The sequence below is a fragment of the Dreissena polymorpha genome, chromosome 8, assembly GCF_020536995.1.
Source record: "Dreissena polymorpha isolate Duluth1 chromosome 8, UMN_Dpol_1.0, whole genome shotgun sequence".
Classification (NCBI taxonomy): Eukaryota; Metazoa; Mollusca; class Bivalvia; order Myida; family Dreissenidae; genus Dreissena; species Dreissena polymorpha.
Genome location: NC_068362.1, coordinates 12,776,756 through 12,800,825, shown reverse-complemented (window position 1 = coordinate 12,800,825; position 24,070 = coordinate 12,776,756). Strand labels below are relative to the sequence as shown.

Below are 24,070 nucleotides of genomic sequence, written 5' to 3'. Positions count from 1 at the left end.
CTGAAAGGTCACTTAGCGAGCATCTTGCTTCTCTTTGCTTTCATATAATAAGCATGCCATCTGATAATTAAACAAAATGACTTTAAGGGCATTTCTTACATACATTGTGTGGGTATTAAATTTTGCATAAACATTCATCTGGTAAATAACAATTGTTGCACAATCTTATTGTAAACAAAATACAAACTTAATATAAACTAAACGACTTATATGTCTGGCCTAGTTCTTGCAGATCATGGTATTCAATGTAAACGACATTTCAAAATTGCCAACAATGCTGATATTTAACATGAATGTTTTTACATCAAAACACGTAATGAAAGCAATTTTACGGGTGACACATAAAGAGTTATTCAAGGCAATTATTAGACAAAATATAATGTTGATATTTAATTTAAAATGTCAGTTAATATTGGTAACCTCTGTCCGAACTATTCTGAAATATCCTATTGCTAGTTTATCAATTGTAGATAATGAACATATTTGAATACCCACGCATGTGGTTATTTGATCGAGACAATTTTGACGTAGATTAATTCACTGGGGAGGTAAAATTTATGTTTGTGCTATTGAACGTTTTTTATGTGTGGTATATAGGGTTCAAACTTTATTATTGGACCAGAGAATAATTATGAATTTAAATCAATTTATAAGATATTAATTTGTAGTATTCACTATAAATAATTTATGTGATACTAATTTATCGGCAATAAGCCTTTTTTAAATTAGCTATGTTTACGAAACGAAACGACTGGGTGGGGTAACGACCAAGCAATACTACCAACTGACCAACGATCTATAAAGTAGTCATCTTAAAACAACGGCCACCTGTCTACAACGGTCACTTTGGTCATTTCCCTTGACTGACCGCTGTTTTCAATTTCGACTGTAAATCTATAGCCTAGTTAGCAAGTAATTTATTGTTTTTCAAACGATACCGCTTTTAAAACCGAAAGTAGGTAACGTATTCGTCCATTTCGACGAACGCGATTATTTTTTAATTTCTTATTGGCATAGATAAAATAATTTATATAATATAAAATTAAATAGTTAGCAAGTATTTTTTTTTTTCAAACGGTAAAGCTTTTAAAACCGAAAGTAGGAAACGCATAATTATTATTATTTTTTTATTGCTGTTCAATAATCATTTAATTATAATTAAATTATTATTTAATTATTTTTTAATTAGTATTTAATTATAATTTAATTATTATTTAATTATTATTTGATTATAATTTATTTTTCATTTAATTATTATTTAATTATTATTTAATTATTATTTAATTATTATATAATTATTATTTAATTATTATTTAATTATTATTTAATTATTATTTATAATTATTTAATTCGTATTTAATTATTATTTAATTATTTTAATTATGATTTTATTATTATTTAATTATTATTTAATTTGTATTCCATTATTATTTAATTATTATTCAAATATTATTTAATTATTATTTAATTATAATTTTAATTATTAATTACTATTTAATAAGTATTTAATTTTTTAATTATTATTAAATTATTCTTTAATTATTATTTTATTATTATTTAATTATTTTTTATTTTCATTTAATATTATTTCATTATTATTTTATTATTACTTTATTATTATTTTATTATTATTTTATTATTATTTTATTATTATTTTACTATTATTATTTTTTTTTTAATTTTTTTTTTACAATATTACTACTACTACTACCAATAATTATAATTATTATTATTTAGCATTGTGAGTACGGCGGATGTAAAAATTAGAATACCAATTTGCTTGCAAATAGCCATCGCCGTTTTAAATGTATCGCAAGACAGTATGAATGTTTATAAATTGAACTCCGACATAAAATTCATAAAATTATATATACTTATAGCTATTTTGTCGTAGTTATTTTTTATTATATTAAATTAAGCCTCGTTCTGGGAAAACTGGTCTTAATGCATTTGCGTGGAGTTTCGTCCCATATTAGCCTGTGCAGTTCGCACAGGCTCGTCAGGGACGACAATTTCCGCTTTTTTTGTATTGTTTGTTCAAATGAAGCCTCTTCTTAGCAAAAATCAAGTTAATGCAGACAGTGTTGTCCCTGACAAGCCTGTGCGGACTGCACGGCTAATCTGGGACGTCACCTTGCGCACTTGCATAAATATTAAAACATAACATAAGCCTCAGTATATGCAGGATCTTTGTGCATTATGATATAACTTGTTACGACTAAACACCTTTCTACCGTCCCGGTTATTTTGCTGACAGGTCCGGGGGGTCGATCAGTGTATTCCGACCTGTGTATTGGTCTATCGCAGAGGCACATGACAGGGGTTCAAACAACACCTGAATATACGGGAACCCCTAAAAGGGTCACTTTTTGAGACCTTGTTATTACAAGACCATACCGTCTTTAATTTAAGAAGTTTTGAGTTAACCAATACAATTCGTTCTCTGTTTTTGCAATGATTTAAAATCACTATATCATACGTTTTTTTTTAACGTAATTTACACATACTTGTGAAATGTATGTAAATTTGTAATTAAATTGTATATTCTATGAATTATTATTTTCTCCTCTGAGTGACTCTATTTTGTTTAATATAGTCTGATTGCCATCTGTGTTCCCAGATAGGAAGTTTACTCGCGCCACTGTTGGTGAGTTAAATGTTGATGTTGTGAGCCTCTTTCTTGGCTTAATGCATGTGCGTAAAGTGTCAACCAGATAAGCCTGTGCAGTCCGTACATCCTAATCAGGGACGACACTTTCAGCTTGAATGATATTTTTCGTTTAAATGAGTCCCTTCTTAGAGAAAATCAAAGGCGGACGGTGTCGACACTGGGATGACACTTTAAGTACATGCATTAAGCCCCGTTTTCTCTGAACGCGGCTCGCATGTGCAGAGTGTCATTTTGATTATAACATTAACAGTTTCATATTAAACGTAAAAAAAAAATAAAAAAAAATAATGCGTAATAGTAGTCTTGAAGCTATTTCAAATGGGAGTAATGTTAAAAATACGAAAAAAAGAGAATAACATGATTAATATATAAAACACACACTACCACGAAACAGTTGCCGTTTAATATTAAGCTTTCCCAGGAAAAATAGGCCATGGTTGATTGACTGATCGCAACCTAAAATACAATTGTGATACTATTATAGTATTGGATGATTTTTTTTTCTTTCAGTGGTATACAATTTTATTCAGAGATAATTAAACACTGTTTAAATTTCGATCTTTCTTCATTTATATATAAACCATATGAAATTAATGTTCAATAGCATATCATCTTAATATTTCGCCCTTCTTGAACTTATTTTCTTATTTTATTTCATTAATATGCCTTATTGTCTTTTTGTAAGTACTATTGAAATCCGACTGTCGAATATAACACCTTACTATTTACTGCTGTTTACTCTCTCGGCCCATTCTTCGGCCATCGGGTGTTTATTGTATAACATAACATAACATATCTTTATTCTGGCATAAAATAGCAGAATGCATACTTATAGCCAACAATATAATTATAGCGTGAAAAGTGAAAGGAACATGAAATTATAATATTACAAACATTAATCTGAAAAGGATTAACATAGATGTTAGTGCCGTGCAAGCAAAATATGCATAGTTCATATTATATTTATTTACAACAATAACAACAAACATGTATTTCCATGTAGGTGACTTAGAACTTCCAACATTTTCACATTATGTATTCGTGTGTGAAATAATAGACTATAAACATTAATCTGAAAAGGATTAACAAAGATGTAAGATCCGTGCAAGCAGAATGTGCATAGTACATATTATACTTATTTACAGCCATAACAATAAACATGTATTTCCATGTACCGGTAGGTGACTTCGAACTTCAAACATTTTCATAGTATGTATTCTTGTGTGAAATAATATACGTATACAACTTTACATATTGGTTCAAAATAGACAATATTTATTGAGACAAAATGTTGCAGTATAAATATAAAATGAGTTACAAATATTATTATTAATAGTTATTTATACATATTTGTTCTCTCAATGCATGTTACTTCGCTGTTTCAAGATGGCGGTTGTTTTCTGTCAGATGTTGAATAACCCGCGTGAAATGTAACGCGTATTTTGATTGGTTGTTATTTTAAGCATAGCCCTGATTGGCTATAACATTTGTAGGAACAATTAAATCTTCTTAAGGAAGAATTCGAAATTCACAGGAAGAATTAAGATGACCCGGCTAAAAGGGTCAAAAGTCACGAATTCTTCATAAGGAACAATTAAATATTCCTAAGGAAGATTTATATCTTCCTTAGGAAGATTTATATCTTTCCTAGGAAGATTTCGTTGTTCCTAATGAAAATATCAATCTTCCTTAGGAAGATTTTATTCTTCCTTAGGAAGATTTATATATTCCTAAGGAAGAATTCGTGACTTTAGATCCTCATGGTACGTCATATTGTTGTATTATAAGAACGATAATATATTTGATAGCGTTGTCCTATCAATAACATTCAACCTCAAAGGTGCAAGTTGATACAAATAAACACACACAAACTTTGACATATCTACGGCTCATCTTGCTAAAGTAGTTAGTGGCCGATCAAATGTAAAAATGTAATAAAACAACAAGCTCATTTGTTGATACCAGTGACATTTCCCTGAGTAAATATGTCTGTCGATGCTACTGTTGAGGTTAATTTACAATTATATCATCCGTATCGAGTTGTCTCGCGATATTTGCGCGAAACACGAAGCGACGCGCGAGAATGTACCACGAAATATCGCCCTTGTGTAGGTAGCCCAAAAGGCGATATATCGTGGTAAATATCGCGTGTCGCTTCGTGTATCGCGCAAAATATCGCGCGTCATTTCGTGTGTCGCGCAAAATATCGTTCGTCGCTTTGGGTATCGCGCAAAAACTCGTGCGTCGCTTTGAGTATCGCGCAAAATATAGTGTGTCGCTTTGTGTATCGCACAAAATATCGTGTGTCTTCCTTTGAACGCGAGATAGCGAACATTTCAGCATTCAACTGAGTAATAACATTCAGTCAACATTCATGCACACATGCATAAAAAAATAACTGAACTATTGCACTGACATCTCTTGTTGGATCGCTACTATGTGATAGGGTATAGTCTGCTATGAATAAAAAATGTACAATGTTTAAAAAAACATTGTAAACATATATGGTACAAACATTGTTTCGACTTGATTTGGATGTTATGTTACAAGTACATTAAAGGGGCCTTTCCACAGATTTTGGTATTTTTTGAAGTTTGTCATTAAATGCTTTATATTGATAAAAGTAAACATTGGATCTACAAAGCTCCAATAAAATATCAAGTTTACAATTTAAAAACAAGAAAAAAGGTAACCCTCAGCAGGACTCGAACCACTGACCCCTGGAGTCCTGGAGTAAAAAATCTGCGCATTAAACCACTCGGCCATCCTTCATTATGCAATGAATGATGTATTTTATACTTCATATAAGCGATCCTCGTAGTTTCACAAAATATAGCGACAGCAACATTACTCATCAAATTATTAAATCGTTTCGCGTTGCAACGCTTTATAATTTTCAGGTTTTTAAATCGTCAAAAGATGCATATAAGGGCTATTTTAGAGCATGGTCAATGATGGTTTCCTCACAAATATCATAACTAAAACGAAACTTTACCAAAACGTTAAAAGGCCCCTTAAATTCATGATGGTTTCAGCTGATATATTATCTGAAAACAGTGCGTTGATGATTTTTAAGCACAATCGCACCGAATCAACATGGAGAATTGGGATCAAGATTAGGTTTGAGGGTATCGATATTTATTCAAAAACCAAAGATGATAAACAACTTGAAACAATGCACAGAGATAGTACAAGTTTGGAATAGTTACTATTTGCACATAAGATGTACATAATTATACACTGGTTTCGTTAAAATGTTCAGTAACTTATACACAAACTAAAAGGCGTGAAAATATGTATTTTAATTACTCGTAACAAGTCGTATTTGATACATTTTAATATGATCCAAACAGATGTTGTCATTCGTATGACGGGGTGGTCCAATATTTGTCTTTTTTGTGCGCGTTTGGGTCTTATTTATAACGCTGACTGGTCAAAGTTAATCAAATATTTCTGAGTTATCTCCGATATAATCCATAAATAAAATTACATATTATCTGCATCATGCTTAAAATATGCCTTTAGCTGATTTTATTTTTATAATAAGGCCCACATTTAACCCCTTCAAAAAGTGCCTTGAGTCTGGGCTAGAAGCCGGGACCTTTTATTATATTGGCTAGTGAATTATCGAGTGAACAAAAACGCTCGCTATCTATAATGACTACTACCACTACTGCTTGTACTTCTATTACTACTACTACTTCTACGACTACTACTATAACTACTTCGACTACTACTTCTAGTACTACTTTTACTACTAACACTATTACAACTGTTACTACCACAAAACTAGTACTACTTCAACCTTTCTGTGCCGCAGCTTCTACTAAAACAATACCTCTAGCATTGCTACTAATAAACTTCATCTTTCAATGCCACTACTAATAAAACTGGTACAATAACTACTACTATTTTGACATAAGAAGACAAACTAGACCAATAATAAAGAAGACAGGATGATGGTGATAATGATGATGACGATTATGATGGTGGTGTTCATGGTGGTGGTTATGGTGATGGTTGTGATGATGATGATGATGATGATGATGATGATGATGATGAGGAAGAGGAGGAGGAGGAGGTGGAGGAGGAGGAGGAGAACCTACACTTAAATGTGAAGTCCTTATTTTGTAGAATGTCTCTGTTCAAACCTCGAACAGGTATTGTCCAATCCATACGTAGCTAAACATATTAATAATAACCACGGTGCCTAACCAAAAAGGGTATCACTGGAAACTGTGTGCGTTTCCAGCTTATACGCTTGGAAATGGCAAAAAAACGTAAGTATACCAAATACTATTGATCACAGAACATTATGGTATTGTAGCTAATGTTTTACTACAAAATTTGACAGGAAAATAAAATATGGTTTGAAAACAAACGAAACCAAATGAACCACACCTATCTCATAGTCATTAAATGTTTTAAGAAAGTTGCTTTCTTGGAACTGGATTTAAAAAAGGACTTCTACTACTTTTCAATGTTGTTAGAATCATTCAAAGTAATAATGAAATCGTATGATATAACAGAAAACTTCAAAAGCCTGAGAATTTACGTTTTAAGAGGGTTTCATATTGATTTAAAACGTACCGGCTAATAGACAAAATCATACAATACTGGCACCTGTTAAAGTCTGGAAACATGGAAATGGATTATAGTCGAAATCAATTTCACGATTATTGCGTGATTTTGAACATGTTTTATCATGAAAATTTTCACATCGATAGGCGTTTAGTACAGCAGTAAAAAGCGGTGCTCAAGTGCACGTGAGCTGTCGATTCGCATTGTATCTATGTGCATTCGCACTATTTTGTTAATATCTCCCCCCAAAAGTGCCTACTAAGAAAAACATAATGAAACTTATACATTGTTTGTCGAGCGGTCTTAACTTGCAGGTATTGCACAATAGCTAGTAAAGGCCCGGTAGAATGTCATTTCCCGAGTATCATCCGTCTAATATTTAAATTAAGATACACCGCGAGATTTAGTTACATGTGGCTTTGTTTCTTATGAAATCTCTTTATTGTTGCACTTTGTTTTGTGTATGTTTTGTTCTTTTCAGAAATTTTGCATTTGTTTCACCATCGAAGCGCGTAATGCGGCATCGAAAACATAAACGGCCCGATATCAGAAAATCTAATGAAGACACAAGGGGCTATGTGCCATTAAGTTACCGCAAAAGATGTGACGAATAAAAAAAAATCTGCCAACCACCCCTCCCGGCATAACATTACAGGACAATGAGATATAAAGATGTAAATTTAGGTCTGTCAACCTAAAAAGAGACATTTAAGCTGACGTAATTTGGTTGAGTCTGTAACAAATCTGAAACTACCATATCGGAGACCAAAGTGTTCAACACTGAACAGAACGTACTGTGTTTGCCACTGTAATAAACAATTCTATTCAGCATTTTTTTATTTTTAGTTCAGTCATGCTTGCATGATTTTAACAGAGAGATATCCATGTACTGGATAATTAACACACACCTTTAAATGCAATGAGAAACAAGCCGTTAAATAAACACTTTTAAACGAAGCATACTCACCTAAAGTTTTCACATATCATATTACATCGTTTGTCTGAAGATTATTCGAATACTATAGTAGTTTGATAGTAAACTTTACATAAACTTTGTAAAAGAAAACCAAACGAGATACGTATTTTGTCTTGTTAACGTGTACTTCAAAGAAACATGCTCATAGTAGCAAAATGTATAAAATAATATTTAACGTTCGTAATTTTTACAAACACTTTAAAATATGTCTTTTTAAATTATAGGTACAGCTAAAAGTTAAAGATATAGCTAAAAATGTCTACGTGTTTTTGTAACAAGCTAATACAAGAAGGAAAAACTTTACCTTAACTAATTGACTTTTCCACGTAGTGAAACTCTTTTTAGGAACTCAAATCAAATCTTTGTTTAAAATATTATTTCAAATTAATTAAACATATAGATAGAACTGAAGCTGCCTAATTATCTGCTTTGTTTCATCCGTGTCCAGAGGTTTTATAAATAACTGTCCGACAGTGTAGGTTCCCACTGTGAATTGACGTTTTTGTGACTGACCACGCGTATGCAATTTACTTTGTGAATGTCTAAGTTGTTCCGTGGAATATTTTTTTGGAAAAAATTGCAAACTAATAGTAGAGGATTGTGAAAATAAAGAAAAAACATACCTAAAAAGAGTCAATATTTTCTGACATGATCCGGTGCCGTTTCGCGTATTAGCTGGACACGCACACACGTTTCCGGTATTATCCGTTATGGTAAGTCGAAGTGATACTGTGATTATCACTGGAGTTATAAATGTGCCAACTCTATTCAATCCAACATATTTCAGTATAGTTTCGATTTATATTGTCCACGCCAAAATATTCAAAATATTGGGTTTTCCTTTATGCGTTATTATTCTGTGTTCGGTGTCGGTAGAAATACCGATGTCTATGAAATTATCTAAATATCCAGTTATTTGAAAAAACAATGCACGATTCAGACAACGTTATTTTTAAAATTCGCATCGCAAATAAAAGACAGCGAATGAAAATTGGCATGGGTTGTATTGGGATTTCTGCTTAACATGTATAGTCATAATGAATCCTAACTGTTAGGTTTAATTTATGTAAATTCTCAAACGTCCGACATTCCGATTATATATATTCAAATATAAAATAAAGTACTTAACTTGTTTTAATAAATCTGATATAAAATTGAATGTGATAATCTCACCATCAACAAAATTGTGTTTTTCAATCAAATATAATAATTTACGCCATTGATATTACCTGCAATTAGGGCAATTCAGTTTTATTTCTAGTTATTACAATTTATATCGACTTTTTTCTAAAATGTGCACATACTATTGATATCGCTACAGCAAGGCAAGTAGTAAACATAAAACGTACCTTCAGATCACATTGTTGTATCTTTTCCATTTGCATTTACTAAAATGTTAAATCGAAAATAGAGCGGATTTAACTGGGATTTCCGTTTACGTGTATTTGTTACGGATAGCAATATTGGACATGTTTTGCAGTTTAAGTGATGACCTAACTTTAAATATTTAAAACTTGAATTATTATGTAAACCTAGTACTAATTTTAATATTTATAATATAACTAATATTTAAACAAATACAACTAATAATGATGATGATGATGATGATAATAAAAATAATAATAATAATAATAATAATAATAATAATAATAATAATAATAATAATTATTATTATTATTATTATTATTATTATTATTATTATTATTATTATTATTATTATTATTATTATTATTATTATTCGGTTCCCATCATAACCTCTAAGATATTTCGGTCATATAAAAAATTGTGTTGTTCAATCAAATATCATAATTTGCGCCTATTATATTGCCTGTAATTAGGGCTATTAAGTTTTATTTCTTGTTATTACAATTTATATCGACCTTTTTTTCTAAAATGTGCACATACTTTTGATATCGCTAAATCAAGGCAAGTGGAAAACATGAAACGTACCTTCAGATCACATTGCTGTATCTTTTCCATTTGCATTAACCAAAATGTGAAATCGAAAATAGAGCGGAATTATTGGGGATTTCCGTTGACGTGTATTTGATACGGATAGCAATATTGGACATGTTTTACAGTTTTAGTGATGACCTGGCTTTAATGATTAAAACTTGAATTATTATGTTAATCTTAGACTAATTTTACTATCTATAATAATACGTATATTTCTACTAATACAAATACAACTAATCATGATTATAATAATAAAAATAATAATAATAATATTAATACTACTACTACTACTACTAATAATAATAATGCTTCGGTTCCCATCATAACCTCTAAGATATTTCGGTTATATAAAATATTGTGTTGTTCAATCAAATATAATAATTTGCGCCATTGATATTGCCTGCAATTAGGGCTATTCAGTTTTATTTCTAGTTATTTCAATTTATATCGACTTTTTTTCTAAAATGTGCACATACTATTGATATCGCTACAGCAAGGCAAGTGGTAAACATAATACGTACTGTCAGATCACAGTGTTGTATCTTTTCAATTTGCATTTACCAAAATGAGAAATCGATAATAGAGCGGAATTAACGGGGATTTCCATTGACCAGAATTTGATACGGATAGCAATATTGGACATGTTTTGCAGTTTTAGTGATGACATGACCTGGCTTTAATAATTTAAAACTTGAATTATTTTGTTAATGTTATACTAATTCTAATATTATACTTATACTTATATGTATAATAATACGAATACAACTACTAATGATGATGCTGATACTACTACTACTATTAATAACAAGAGCACCGCCTTGCTGGTGCAGACCGCTCATCTATTTTCTTTTTAAAGGTGAAGGGACTCTCATTTTCAATCACAAAGGAGGGAGGGGTGGAGTGAAGAGGGGTGTATAGTGTGGGGGTGTGGACATTTATTACATTATCTTCCAAACATGCGAAAAAAATGCAAAAAAACATTCGGGGGGGGGGATTCTTGGGTGCGATGGTTGGACGGTATTTCAAAATATGGTTTGGGTGGAGTCTATTGTGGTACGTCAGGTAAGAGTAGTTTTGTCGAAGTATCAATCAAATCTTATCATAAATAAAGAAGTTATGGCAATTTTAGCAAAATTTAATAATTTGACCTTGAGAGTCAAGGTCATTCAAAGGTGAAGGTAAAATTCAACTTGCCAGGTACAGTAACCTCATGATAGCATGAAAGTATTTGAAGTTTGAAAGCAATAGCCTTGATACTTAAAAAGTAAAGTGGATCAAAACACAAAATTTAACCATATATTCAAAGTTACTAAGTAAAAAAAGGGCCATAATTCCGTAAAAATGACAACCAGAGTTATGCAACTTGTCCTTTTACTGTACCCTTATGACAGTTTGCGGGTGTTCCAAGTATGAAAGCCATATCTATGATACTTTAGGGGTAAAGTGGACCAAAACAGAAAACTTAACCAAATTTTCAATTTTCTAAGTATAAAGGGCCCATAATTCCGTCCAAATGCCAGTCAGTGTTACATAACTTTACCTGCACAGTCCCCTTATGATAGTTAATAAGTCTTGCAAGTATGAAAGCAATAGCTTTGATACTGTAGTAATAAAGTGGACCTAAACACAAAACTTAACCAAATTTTCAATTTTCTAAGTATAAAAAGGGCACATATTTCTGTCAAAATGCCAGTCAGATTTACATTACGTTGTCTGCACAGTCCCCTTATGATAGTTAGTAAGTGTTGCAAGTATGAAAGCAATAGCTTTGATACTTAAGGAATAAAATGGACCTAAACACAAACCTTAACCAAAGTTTTCCATTTGCTAAGTATAAAAAGGGCACATAATTAAATGCACGCCAAAGTTATCTAACTTTGCCTGCCCAGTCCCCTCATGATAGTAAGTAAGTGTACCAAGTTTGAATGCAATAGCATTGATACTTTCTGAGAAAAGTGGACCTAAACGCAAAACTTAACCAAAATTTTCAATTTTCTAAGTATAAAAAGGGCACATAATTCTGTCAAAAAGCACGCCAGAGTTATCTTACTTTGCCTGCCCAGTTCCCTCATGATAGTAAGTAAGTGTACCAAGTTTGAATGCAATAGCATTGATACTTTCTGAGAAAAGTGGACCTAAACGCAAAACTTAACCGGACGCCGACGCCGACGCAGACGCCGATGCTGACGCCGACGCCAAGGTGATGACAATAGCTCAGATTTTTTTTTTTCAAAAATAGATGACCTTATAATAATACTAATCATAATAATAATAATAAAAATAATAATAATAATAATAATAATTATTATTATTATTATAATAATGCTTCGGTTCCCAGCATAATCACTAAGATATTTCGGTTATATAAAAAATTGTGTTGTTCAATCAAATATAATATGTTGCGCCATTTATATTGCCTGCAATTAGGGCTTTTCAGTTTTATTTCTAGTTATTACAATTTATATCGACTCTTTTTGTCTAAAATAAACCATACCTTTGATATCGCTAAAGCAAGGCAAGTTGTAAACATACAACGTACCTACAGATCACTGTGTTGTATCTTTTCCATTTGCATTTACCAAAATGTGAAATCGAAAATAGAGCTGAATTAATGGGGATTTCCGTTGACGTGTAGTTTGATACGGATATCAATATTGGACTTGTTTTGCAGTTTCAGTGATGACCTTGCTTTAATTATAAAAAAAATGAAGTATTATGTTAATATAATACTAATTCCAATATTTATACTAATACTAGTATTTATATAATAATACAACAACTAATAATAATAATTATTATTATTATCATTATTATTATTATTATTCTTATTATTGTTAGTAGTAGTAGTAGTAGTAGTAGTAGTAGTAGTAGTAGTAGTAGTAGTAGTAGTAGTAGTAGTAGTAGTAGTAGTAGTAGTAGTAGTAGTAGTAGTAGTAGTAGTAGTAGTAGTAGTAGTAATAGTAGAAGTAGTAGTAGTAGTAGTAGTAGTAGAAGTAGTTGAAGTAGTAGTAGAAGTAGTAGTAGTAGTAGTAGTAGTAGTAGTAGTAGTAGTAGTAGTAGTAGTAGTAGTAGTAGTAGTAGTAGTAGTAGTAGTAGTAGTAGTAGTAGTAGTAGTAGTAGTAGTAGTAGTAGTAGTAGTAGTAGTAGTAGTAGTAGTAGTAGTAGTACTTTGGACGTTGTTGCAAGAGCTACAGCTACTATAGCTGATGCCTTCCCTTTCATCGAACATTTTACATAAGGGTTTCTTCTTAAGTCAAAGAAGGCAAAGTGACCCTATTAGGAAAAAATCAATACATGTATAATGAATCCCGAGTATTGAATGAATTTCTTATTTGTTTAATAACTGAGAACATGATGTCATTATCATAAAAAATCGTCAAATTTACCTAAACTCAGAAACTATATCAGAGGAAATTATCTTGTTCTTTTCCAATCCTATTACATCATTACACCAACTATAATAATGCAATAATGATAAACACACTTAAATGACCGCCTTGAACTGGTTTATGCGAGGTATGTTAAACGGTATGAAGACTTTCTCCCACTTACAATTGGTGACTTGTGCAACAATTGGTCAATTTATCATTTATGTTGTGTTTTTTTTTCATTTCTTAAAATAACGTCAAGGTTCTCGTTGATGTTTCTGGCATTCAGACTGTTGTTGACAGAGATAAGAATGTTTTAAACACACACCCGTGTAGTGTTTCGCCATTTAGTCTATCAGGATTGGTATTGAGGATACATATTGTGCGTGTTCTTAATTGGACACTATAAGACATCAAAATAACTTTGTCCCTAAAATTGTCAAAATAGAAACGCCACTATGTACATACCCCTTGAAATAATGTTATGTGGCTTGGGTCGATGCGGTGAACTATTACGCTTTATAGCTCCGTATGTCTCAATCAGACTGTTTTTTTCGGCTTTTACTCTCAAAAGAGGTCGCTTGTCAAAATTAGCAGTAATGGCAGTAATGGCAGACCGCAACATTTGTTGACATGTCCAGTTTCACTTGACCATTATATTTTCATTTTAGTTTTCACACAAATTTTCACCCTTATCGATACTTTAACGAAACTTATGATAATATTCTTATAAAGCATGTTCATAAAATCTAGATTAAAACATATTAGATTTTATCGGAGCGCAAAGTTTACACAGCCTTGTCTAGCTAGTTGCGGTTACGCCCCGAATCGTATATTGCACACACAATTTTGGTGTACTAGTGTCTTATGTATCTGACATTTATTAACACGATTAGTAGAAAGATTTTAAGTCATTAGTATAAAACGAAAGTTGTTCCAGCTATTAATAATAATAAACGGTCAAGTAAGCGTTTTATCTACATAAATGTTTCAAACAAACCAGGTGTAAGAAAGACTGTAATTATGTTTGATCCACATAACGAACACAAGAGCTCTACTGCTTACAGACTGTGAATGCTGAAATACGACATCATTGAAGATATATTTATACTTAATACCTTCTACTGCATCCACTCAGAACATATCAAAATGTTATAGTATTTGATACAAAAACTATGCTAAGATGAATAGATAATGATTGTATAATATGAGTGCCAGTTATACTACGTTGACGATAGCATAAGTTGACGTCAATAATTAATGAACGACAACTCCACACTAACAGCATTATAAAACATATGATACGTATAAACATTATACAAAACAAAGCTTCGTCGTTTATAATAATTTAAAGCTTAACAAGTTTAAATTTTGAGTTGTATGATAAGGTGTAATATGGTCATATATATTTGTGTATCGGCCGTAACAGTGTTATACGTATGTTCGATTCAGATAAGCTTCAGCCGGATTAGAAGCCGACATACTCTGAGTGATATGCTTATATCAGGGTAGTTTTTGGTTCCAATCGGGTTTAAGCGGCAAAGTTGTTGCTTTTCGATTGTGTGCAATTTTTACAATGTGTGTTCGACCGAAGTAGTGAAGCGGCAAACACAACTACTCTGTTTAGTTTTGTAACAACGTAAGAACTTATGTCACACTAAGCCAATATTATACTTGTTATAACTGTATTGATCGTCTTCTCTAAATGTATTTTCTGTAAACAAACTTATTTTTATATGAGATGGCTTATGCAGTACATCACTATATACGGTGAATTCAAGTACGATAGATATGTTTTAGGTAGAAACAATCACTCTCACTTAAACATGGACGCCAATAAAACGATGCACATTAAATCGAAACAAAGCAAACGTCTTTATGATCTTACATGTATAATCACTATTTATTCAATTCCCATTTTAAATATGTTTCTTCGTAGTCTGCATGTTGTCTAAGGTTGTATGTTTTAACTTATTAAACCACAACTCTCTCGCACCGGCAATCATAGACTAAATATTAGTTTGTGCAAACCACACACAAAAGAAGTTATAGCGCCTTAAATTTAGTCTCGATCACAAAGTGAAAAGCGGTAGCAAAATAGAACAAACACATCGCGCTTGTCTTTTCAGTATTGGGTGCATGTTGTAGGTAAGTTACTTTATCAGAAGATATCCCGAACCAAAATCATATGCAATAAATCGTACCAAACTCATGATAAATTGGTGAATACATTGAGAAATGCTGATTGATTAGTACCATCTGCTTATTATATTAATGGTAAATGTAATGGGCTCTGCAGAGAATATTTAATGCAGAAAATATGGGTTAACAACCCATTAGACATCTTACTAGAAACCAATGTTTAGGGAACATGATTCAATTCGAAAATGGGTTTTGCACGGTCAGGTATTCAGATATCTACTACACGATCCAACATCTATTTGTTAATCCATGCAAGTCATATACTTCTAAAAACAAAATCGGTGTGTTGACGAATAACATATTAAGCATGCAGCTATAAATCACCTTGTGACAATAAAATTTAGTTTGAGTAGGTCGTGACACAGAAATGAATAATGTTTTGAAAAATTGGTAGACTTTTTGAGACGCTTATTCTTCGTAATTGTATATTGTAGTTTGATATTTCATTCATTTTTGCTAAATTAGATCATATAAGCAAAAGTTAACGTTTAAATTAATACAAAAGATACACTGGCCCATATCGCATTCGCATGGGGTGAGTTGAACTGATTTTATTATCGGATTTTTTTAAAGAGAATGCAATGATTCGCATTGGTTAAAGAAAACTAATGACAACCAGGTTATCGACTAAGATCTCTAATAATGTGGAGCATCTGCTAATTAAATATGGCGGCGATTGCTTACGTTCACTGTCTGTATAGATCTTCCGTTTTATTTATAACCTTACAAATGACACGCTTTGTAGCAAACTGATTAAATAAATAAAGTTGATATAAACAAATGAAACAGTTTTGAAACAGTACGTGAGAATGAAACTAAAACAAACAAATGTGAAAGGCATTATAACATACCGACATTATCTATGAAATATTGAAGTTTGGACATGCAACTACAGCCGTTCTCGTTACTGATGCGAATTAATTCGAACTTTGAGAAATGGACGTTAAACGCCGTGAAACGTTTTTTGCAATATATCAATAAAATTAAGCTTATTATATAAGGGGGTTATGTAAGCGGAATTAAAAGCCTTTAGTTTTATTAATTTTACAAATATACTCATATAAATGTGCTACTTTGCTTAATGCTTGTGGTTGAACATTCATTCTGATCTTTGACAAGTCAGTACCCGCCCTTTTTAGACGTAAATTAATGGGGTAAGATTAAAAAGACGAACCAATTTTGTTTTTACTTTAGGAAGCCTGTATACAGTTTTAGCAGTATGTTTGCACTTACCATAATTCGGCTATCCATCCACAGACATTATCAGTGCGCACGAGTATGAACCTTTTATATACAGAATCGAAAACTTACACACAGTTTGACCAATTAAAATGCTTGTAGGCTTAATTCTTTGATTTATATCGGTTGATACATTAAATCTGTTAACAAAATGAGCTTACACGCGTTCATATAAATATATAAGTAGTATGCATTCAAAGCGATATTACATAGCGTCGTAGATCTTCACTACACTATTTACCGTAGGCATTTAACATAAAATCGTACAAGTTTGTGGCTGACAATAAGGTAGTTTTAGTAATTCTATCAATTATATGTGTTCACAAATTATCCAAGAAAGAAAGCAGGTAAACCTATTTGACACTGAACACAACTGTGGCAAACAAGCAAATATACTCCTTTCAGCCAAGCTTCATTAAATTGCTTAAACTGATTTTCATTGGTTGAATATAAATATAATTATAATTTCAATTAAAATGCGCTGCTTTAAGAATGCCAAGATATGTTTTAAAACTAAAGCAAATAGTCCGACCAAGCAGTTTGACAAGCTCATTATGTCGAGAATTTCCATCGCAATGTGTATTATAAACAAAATAGGTAAACAACTGGACCTCTATAAAAGTTCACTTACATGTTTTTGATAGAACACCTCGGTCATTGTATTGAATATTTACTCTCGCGTTATCGAATCGTGTTATAAATTAGATCATTGACCTGTAATCGACTTGTTTAAAGGATACACGCTGTTAAATAACCGTATTTAAAGAAACTGTATTGGCAAACGTGGTTGGTTTATAAATTAAATTGTTTAGCATAGGCATGAAGAGGTAAACCGATACAAAATCTATTAATAATACACAATATAAAGTAAAACCTGGTGTAGAAGTAATGAAGTAGTTTACTAGATAAACCACTTACTCGCACACTTATGGGAATTGCAGAGGCTTTCACCATTTTTTAACAACACGGGACGTTTATGTTCAGTTCAGTACAGTAAGTACAGTGTTGAGTCACAAGATTGAGCGTGATATGTTAAACATGTTTGTTAAATTATAAGCATGAACGTTATTAATAGCATATTTCATTAAAGCCAACATCAAGCAAATTATCGATAAGTAAAGTCCGAGCGCAAAACACTGATTGAATGTATGCACACTAATAATTGCAATCAATATTACACTTTTACAATACTTTCGCTCTATTATTCGCAATCATTATGAGTAAATATAAGGTCAGTTCAAATTTCAACCAAAATATAACCATTTATGGGCAAATAAAAGCTTCACTTGCGAGTCCATGTTGCGGCTATATAAGGTAACCAGTGAGAAATGCACCGAGTAGTAATCGAGGTTACGTATGCACCAGAGTAAGCTAATGTACTCTAACCGTGAGCATGTTGGCGATAAGATGTTCTGAAATTCGGACACCTGCCAAAGGCGTATCTTTAGCAGTTGGTATGGAAACGCCGCCTCCATTACGCTTACATTTTCTTGTTTTTTAATGGCATAATTATCCAATCATGTGAACTGAAACAACCAATTGCACACCTATCGCACAATCTTTAACCAGTTTATTGTAAGTAGATTAACAAATATTGCAATGATATATTCGTAAAAACTCCAGTCTGCTGATCAAAAGTCGATGTATATTTAAAGACATAAGCTTTAATGAAAAAAATATGTATATTTTAGTGATTTATATTCCTTTTGCAGGATTTACCTTTAATTATAATTTGGTTCGAATAAATTTTCTGCGATTGGAATACCCGGTTCTCTTGGAACGAAAGTAGTGTACTTACTCGGTTTACTTCAGAGGTAGTGTACTTACTCGGTTTACTTCAGAGGCATCATCCGATACAGACTTAAATAAAAAATCCGATTTATTATTACCAAATCGTTTTAGATTTGGGCGGTGTTAATGCATTGTTTTTGTAAGTTCATTTGTAAGATGTCCGTAAGGAACAATTGCTGCTAACGTATCTTTCCTTAGTATATTGTTTTTTTGGGCTTTAAATGATTCCGTCATGACGAGATTGCCCATTATTAAAACATAATGTGATTTTACTGAAGAAGTTTGATGACGCTTATCCAATAGGTTCACATTTTCGAAAACACCCCCTTATCTACTCATCATTCTGAAACCGCCCCTGGGTATGTGTGTTATGCTGTACACAATAACTATGATAAGCTAAAGTTATTTATAACTATGACTGCATAAATCATCGAGCTGATAAAAAGGACCTATTGGCCCTTTCAGTATTAAAATAGTATGGTTGTATTGCATTAGGTGTATATGGAATATTATAAATATTTGTAGCTATTTATACATTTTAGACCTTATTTAATAGTTTTTCGAAGGATGTCTGAAAAACCCCACTTACATGAGCTGAACAATTGTCAGATAGCCCCTCTTGTTTTGCATAAAAGCACATTGGTTCAAGTTCCGTTTAAACAATTTCCAACTTAAATATCTTAGACTGAACACGTGTCTTTAATACTGACAAGTGCCTGGACTGACGATAAATTATATTGCTAAATCCCTTTATATTTTTTAAACTTGTCTCATATTGATGACACATACGTAATACACTTCATTTACTTAAAAGCCATGCTTCTTTTGCACATACACAGTCCACTTGATAGTTAAATACTTAGAAACTTACACTCGATTCTTTCGTATTTTGTTTTTAATATTTCCCCTATAGAGATTTATTTTCTCGAGAGCCACAAAAAATGGACACTAAAATTGTATAATTAGAATTAGATTCACATGACTGATTTGAGAAAGGTTTCATGTTATATCGGCTTCGGAAAGTCGTTGATATAGATTACTTGTTTAAAACTGCTATGCATTAAGTAATTACTTGTACATAAAAAACAAATACAGTAAATATGTTTATTACTACATTTTGAACAAATAATGATATCATATCCTAATCCTTATGTGTATTACTGAACGTGTATCTTTTGTGATTATGTCATTTTGATGTTAGGCAAGCAATCTAAGCGGTAAGAGCCCCGAATCCTTTGCACTGACCGTTCCAAGGCGGTGACCCCAGCTTTAATTATTCAACTAACACTTTATTTTGAAAGGCATTTATCGTTAATACTAGCGACAGAACAAAGTTAGGATTTCTCTTATGATGATGTTCCATTATAACTTTGTTAAGGTATTGTAAGTTGCACAATTCAGATTTGATAACACTGGCTATTTATACACGCAAATAACTAATTTGTTGATTGCAGTTGTTGAATTTTGTGCATATTTGCATTACAAAACTTGTGAAAATATAAAATTTTATCAAATGGCCCCAAAATCAATCCCGATCCCCGATGAAGCTTGCTTTACCCGAATTGTTAACAAGATTTGGCTACGCGCATTATTGTTGTGGACCGGAAATGTATGATGCCGGACGTAAACGTATTGATAACGATAATTCCGAACATAGATAAACGGAAATAAAGCTGACAAAAATATATACTAGTTTAATCTTATACTTAACAGTTTACATGAAAGTTCCCAATACGAAACACACGATAACGCTACACTTAAAACGAAAATACAATACTACAAATAATATTTATAAAAACAAAAAAGTAACATACATCTTTTTTATAAATCTAAACGCAACTTTTATTTGGATAAACATAACTTTGTTCCCGAAGTACACTGAATGGTGCGCATTTCAGTTGTTGTAAGGCTTGTTATACGAGCTATGAACAGTTATTAACAACTTAATATAATTGCACATACATTATTGCAATAACTTAAGATCGTGTAGTATGTTACATAGATGCTAAGCCTGACAAAAGTGTGAGCATGACACATTTATTATATAACATGTATTAACAACACCGCTTTTCGTTGAAGTCCAGGGTGGATTTCAAAAATGTTGAAATTGATATACCGTTAGCTATGAAAATTAATGTGTAGACTTCAAAAAATATTATCATATTCATAGCTAATCAGACGGAAAATTACAGTAATGAAATGCTAGAACAAATTTGTATTACAATCAATATAATAATTATTAGTATTGTCATATACGGAACGAAGGACGAAAACATTTCCACTATTCACGATAGACGGTTTAGCTTTATGACAATGTATGTTGGCTCTCTGTAAATATTTTTTATAATTGGTCAAATGAACATGTTGATATGTTGCTTATACTAATTGAAAATTGATAGTCGGCAGTACAAATGTGCATATATACGAACCTGCAAAATGTCACAGAAAAATAATAGAATATCGTTTACTGTGTACAATGTTCTTTTTTTACTTCACGTGTTCACGACTATTCGTTAAGGGTGATTTTTAATTAGGATCATCTTAAGTAAATATTATGGATATTGTCACTTCGAACTGGTTGACAATGATGTGGTGTGTGTATGATAATTCTATAACTGCAACTTTCAAGTCTAAAATTTATTGTTCACTTCCAAGCACTGTAAGCAGTTTTATTGCACGATGGTTAATTTAGCTAAGGGACGTAATTGTTGTCACACTGGTATGCTTCGAGGTTACGCAGACAATAAGGAAGATTCCGAACTATAAAGTCATAAAGGTTACCTGTCAAATACGCGAAGATATGCTCTACAGTCAACTACCAAAGGCAATCATAATCCAACTATTATCGATTTTTATAAATTCATTCCACGTTCAACATTTTATAACAACTAACAGCTAAACAATTGATTGATTTAACTTATGTTTCACAAGGTTGCATTTAGCTTGGCGATCTATCTTCACCTTTAAGCTGCGGGTGCAGCAAGAACATTACATGATCAAAGCGAATAGAGAACAGCTTGAATCACTGTGAGAATGCAATAAACTCTTGCAGTACTGCTCAGCAGTATTTGACATACAAACTACGTAAAGAGGGCAACGTGTGTATCAGTGTCTACATTTGTTTTTTTCTTAATTAAGATAATTATATAGCATATACTTCAACATAATAACAATTTCGCTTAAATTGAATTTATAAACTATTTTCGAATAACGTTTATATAACTAAAATCTTCAATACAACATATTAGTTTGTCTGATTAATCTACTTGGGTATCTTGCCGATTTAATCATTTTACACAGCTTTTCCGACAATAAAAGCGTGTGGACATCTCAGATGTAAACGTGACACTAAACGAGTACTTAACGGGGACCAATTTTCTGTAATCGGTTTACTTAGTGTTAATTTAAATTATGATAATCCACGTGTGCCTACCATGGCAAAATACATTAAGAATTGTGCGACATTCTAAGGCTAATCATATAATCACCATCCTGATTATTGCCTTATTCTAAGTGTGTGAGTATACTGGCAATAGACACAAAAATTGCTCACAATTCTAAGGAAAAGTCATGTGTTCATCATGCTACTAATTGCCTTCTTTTAAGTGTGTCGATTTAGCTGTGTATTTTGAGGTCAAACACCATGCCCAAATTCGAAAGCAATATCACGTGACCACCATGCCGTTAATGGCGTCTAGGTCTGCATTTTGAGGTCAAACACCATCAACATCTTGCTGATTGGTTCGCAGAGAGAGAGCAGCTTGAATGGCTCATGCATGGCAATCTCCACAGCGTGGGGGATCGAGTCTGTGATCCAGAAGTTCTGGAACCTGAAATCCCCGTTTGTAAACTTCCTCCAGCTATCATTGGGAAACACCGCGTGCGTTACGTAGGCGCTGACGGCTTTTGCACCTTTTTCTACGAGTGCCTGAAATAGTGCCAAGAATCGTAAGAATAGGTTATGTATTCATCCAACAATTCCTACAGTCTACGAATAAAGCACATTCTTTAAATTGGCATATGCACAAAATCCTTTCATTTTGAGTCAAACTTGTCATTCACCTCCTATATTTTCATTATTTTTTTACAGAGAACATTTTGTTAATAACAAAAATCGTCAGTAGTTTCCTGTATTTATTTTATGCTTTTCACTGGTTTATAGAGAAATATCAGTGAATTAAAACCGATATTTCACTGTTTCAAATATTGAAAAATAACAGTGAAAATTATCGACAGTGTGAAATAACGTCTTTTTTACGAAATGACGTCATAATTCCAGCGAAATTCTCCAGTTAAACTCTTTTACAATGTAAATAAACAGTAAAAAAGCATACAAATAAAAGAAACTTTGTTTGATACGGTGGAATATTAATTTTTATTCACTGGTGATCATAGAAAATATATTTTTTCAATCATGGCTGCGCTACTAGTGAAAATATTATTTTCTATGATCACTTGTTCATTTAAATCGATATTCCACCGAATCAAACAAATATTCTCTATAAATTCAAACTCTGGTGTATGTTTTCTTGGTTCTTAGTCTATTCATTTTTCTTAATTCCAAGGATGGGTTGGTGAATACGGGGCCTGATCATTTTACTTTCTCCATCCACAATGAGTTACCAAAGATATATACTTAACCCATTACTGGTGTTAGCTAAAGCAGGTCAACTGAACATTTAGAACATCAAATACATAAATATAACGCGGAAGAAATTCAAATTAAATACTTGGTATTAATTTTAATACTATCAACATTCCAATACAAAACTTCTACAACTACCAAAAACAATACCTCTCCACAGTTTATCAACGTTCCTCCAGTTTGTACCAGATCATCCACAACGACTACATGTTTGCCGTCGGGGTTTCCTGCATAGAAGGTATTTCACCTTTGACATGTGTACGGTATAAACCCAAAACTTTATTGATATATGGTTATCTTGGTAACTATTATGGTCTTGAAGGCTTAACAGATGGAATTCAGGATTGGGTTGGTGGTATGTCGTTAATTTAAGATGTTCTAGTTTATGGATATCATATAATTTGCTAAACATACTAACATCTGAACAAAAGAACGAAACTACATACAAAGTAGCTTATTGCAATATACTCATCAGACATATGTTTTGTTTAGTTCATTCAATAAAAATTATACAGCCAGTAAATTACAATGTCGGCGCTATGATGATATGGGTATATATATATATATATATATATATATATATTTATTTATTTATTTATTTATTTATTTATTTATTTATTTATTTATATATATATATATAT

At 31.9% G+C, this 24,070-nt stretch overlaps 3 protein-coding genes across 10 annotated transcripts in view; 1 reads left to right on the top strand and 2 right to left on the bottom strand.

The window, feature by feature from the left end:
• LOC127841945 (uncharacterized) overlaps positions 1 to 24,070 on the bottom strand; it is a 472,965-nt gene that overhangs the window by 244,893 nt on the left and 204,002 nt on the right. For 2 of the 4 annotated variants that reach the window (XM_052371105.1, XM_052371106.1), the window contains exon 2: positions 9,578 to 9,616. The gene's annotated coding sequence lies outside the window, so the exon portion shown is untranslated. Of the gene's footprint in view, positions 1 to 9,577; positions 9,617 to 10,178; positions 10,225 to 24,070 lie in introns of those variants that run through there. The other 2 variants (XM_052371103.1, XM_052371100.1) reach the window with 2 other exon arrangements.
• LOC127841954 (uncharacterized) overlaps positions 1 to 24,070 on the top strand; it is a 265,443-nt gene that overhangs the window by 119,118 nt on the left and 122,255 nt on the right. The gene's annotated exons all lie outside the window — the stretch shown is intronic.
• The window catches only part of LOC127841953 (uncharacterized), a 237,060-nt gene continuing 233,453 nt past the window's right edge, over positions 20,464 to 24,070 (bottom strand). For 3 of the 5 annotated variants that reach the window (XM_052371150.1, XM_052371146.1, XM_052371149.1), the window contains one exon: positions 20,464 to 22,712. In XM_052371150.1, coding sequence (XP_052227110.1) covers positions 22,479 to 22,712 — 234 coding nt within the window. In that variant the 3' untranslated portion in view covers positions 20,464 to 22,478. Of the gene's footprint in view, positions 22,713 to 23,579; positions 23,657 to 24,070 lie in introns of all 5 variants that reach the window. The other 2 variants (XM_052371148.1, XM_052371147.1) reach the window with 1 other exon arrangement.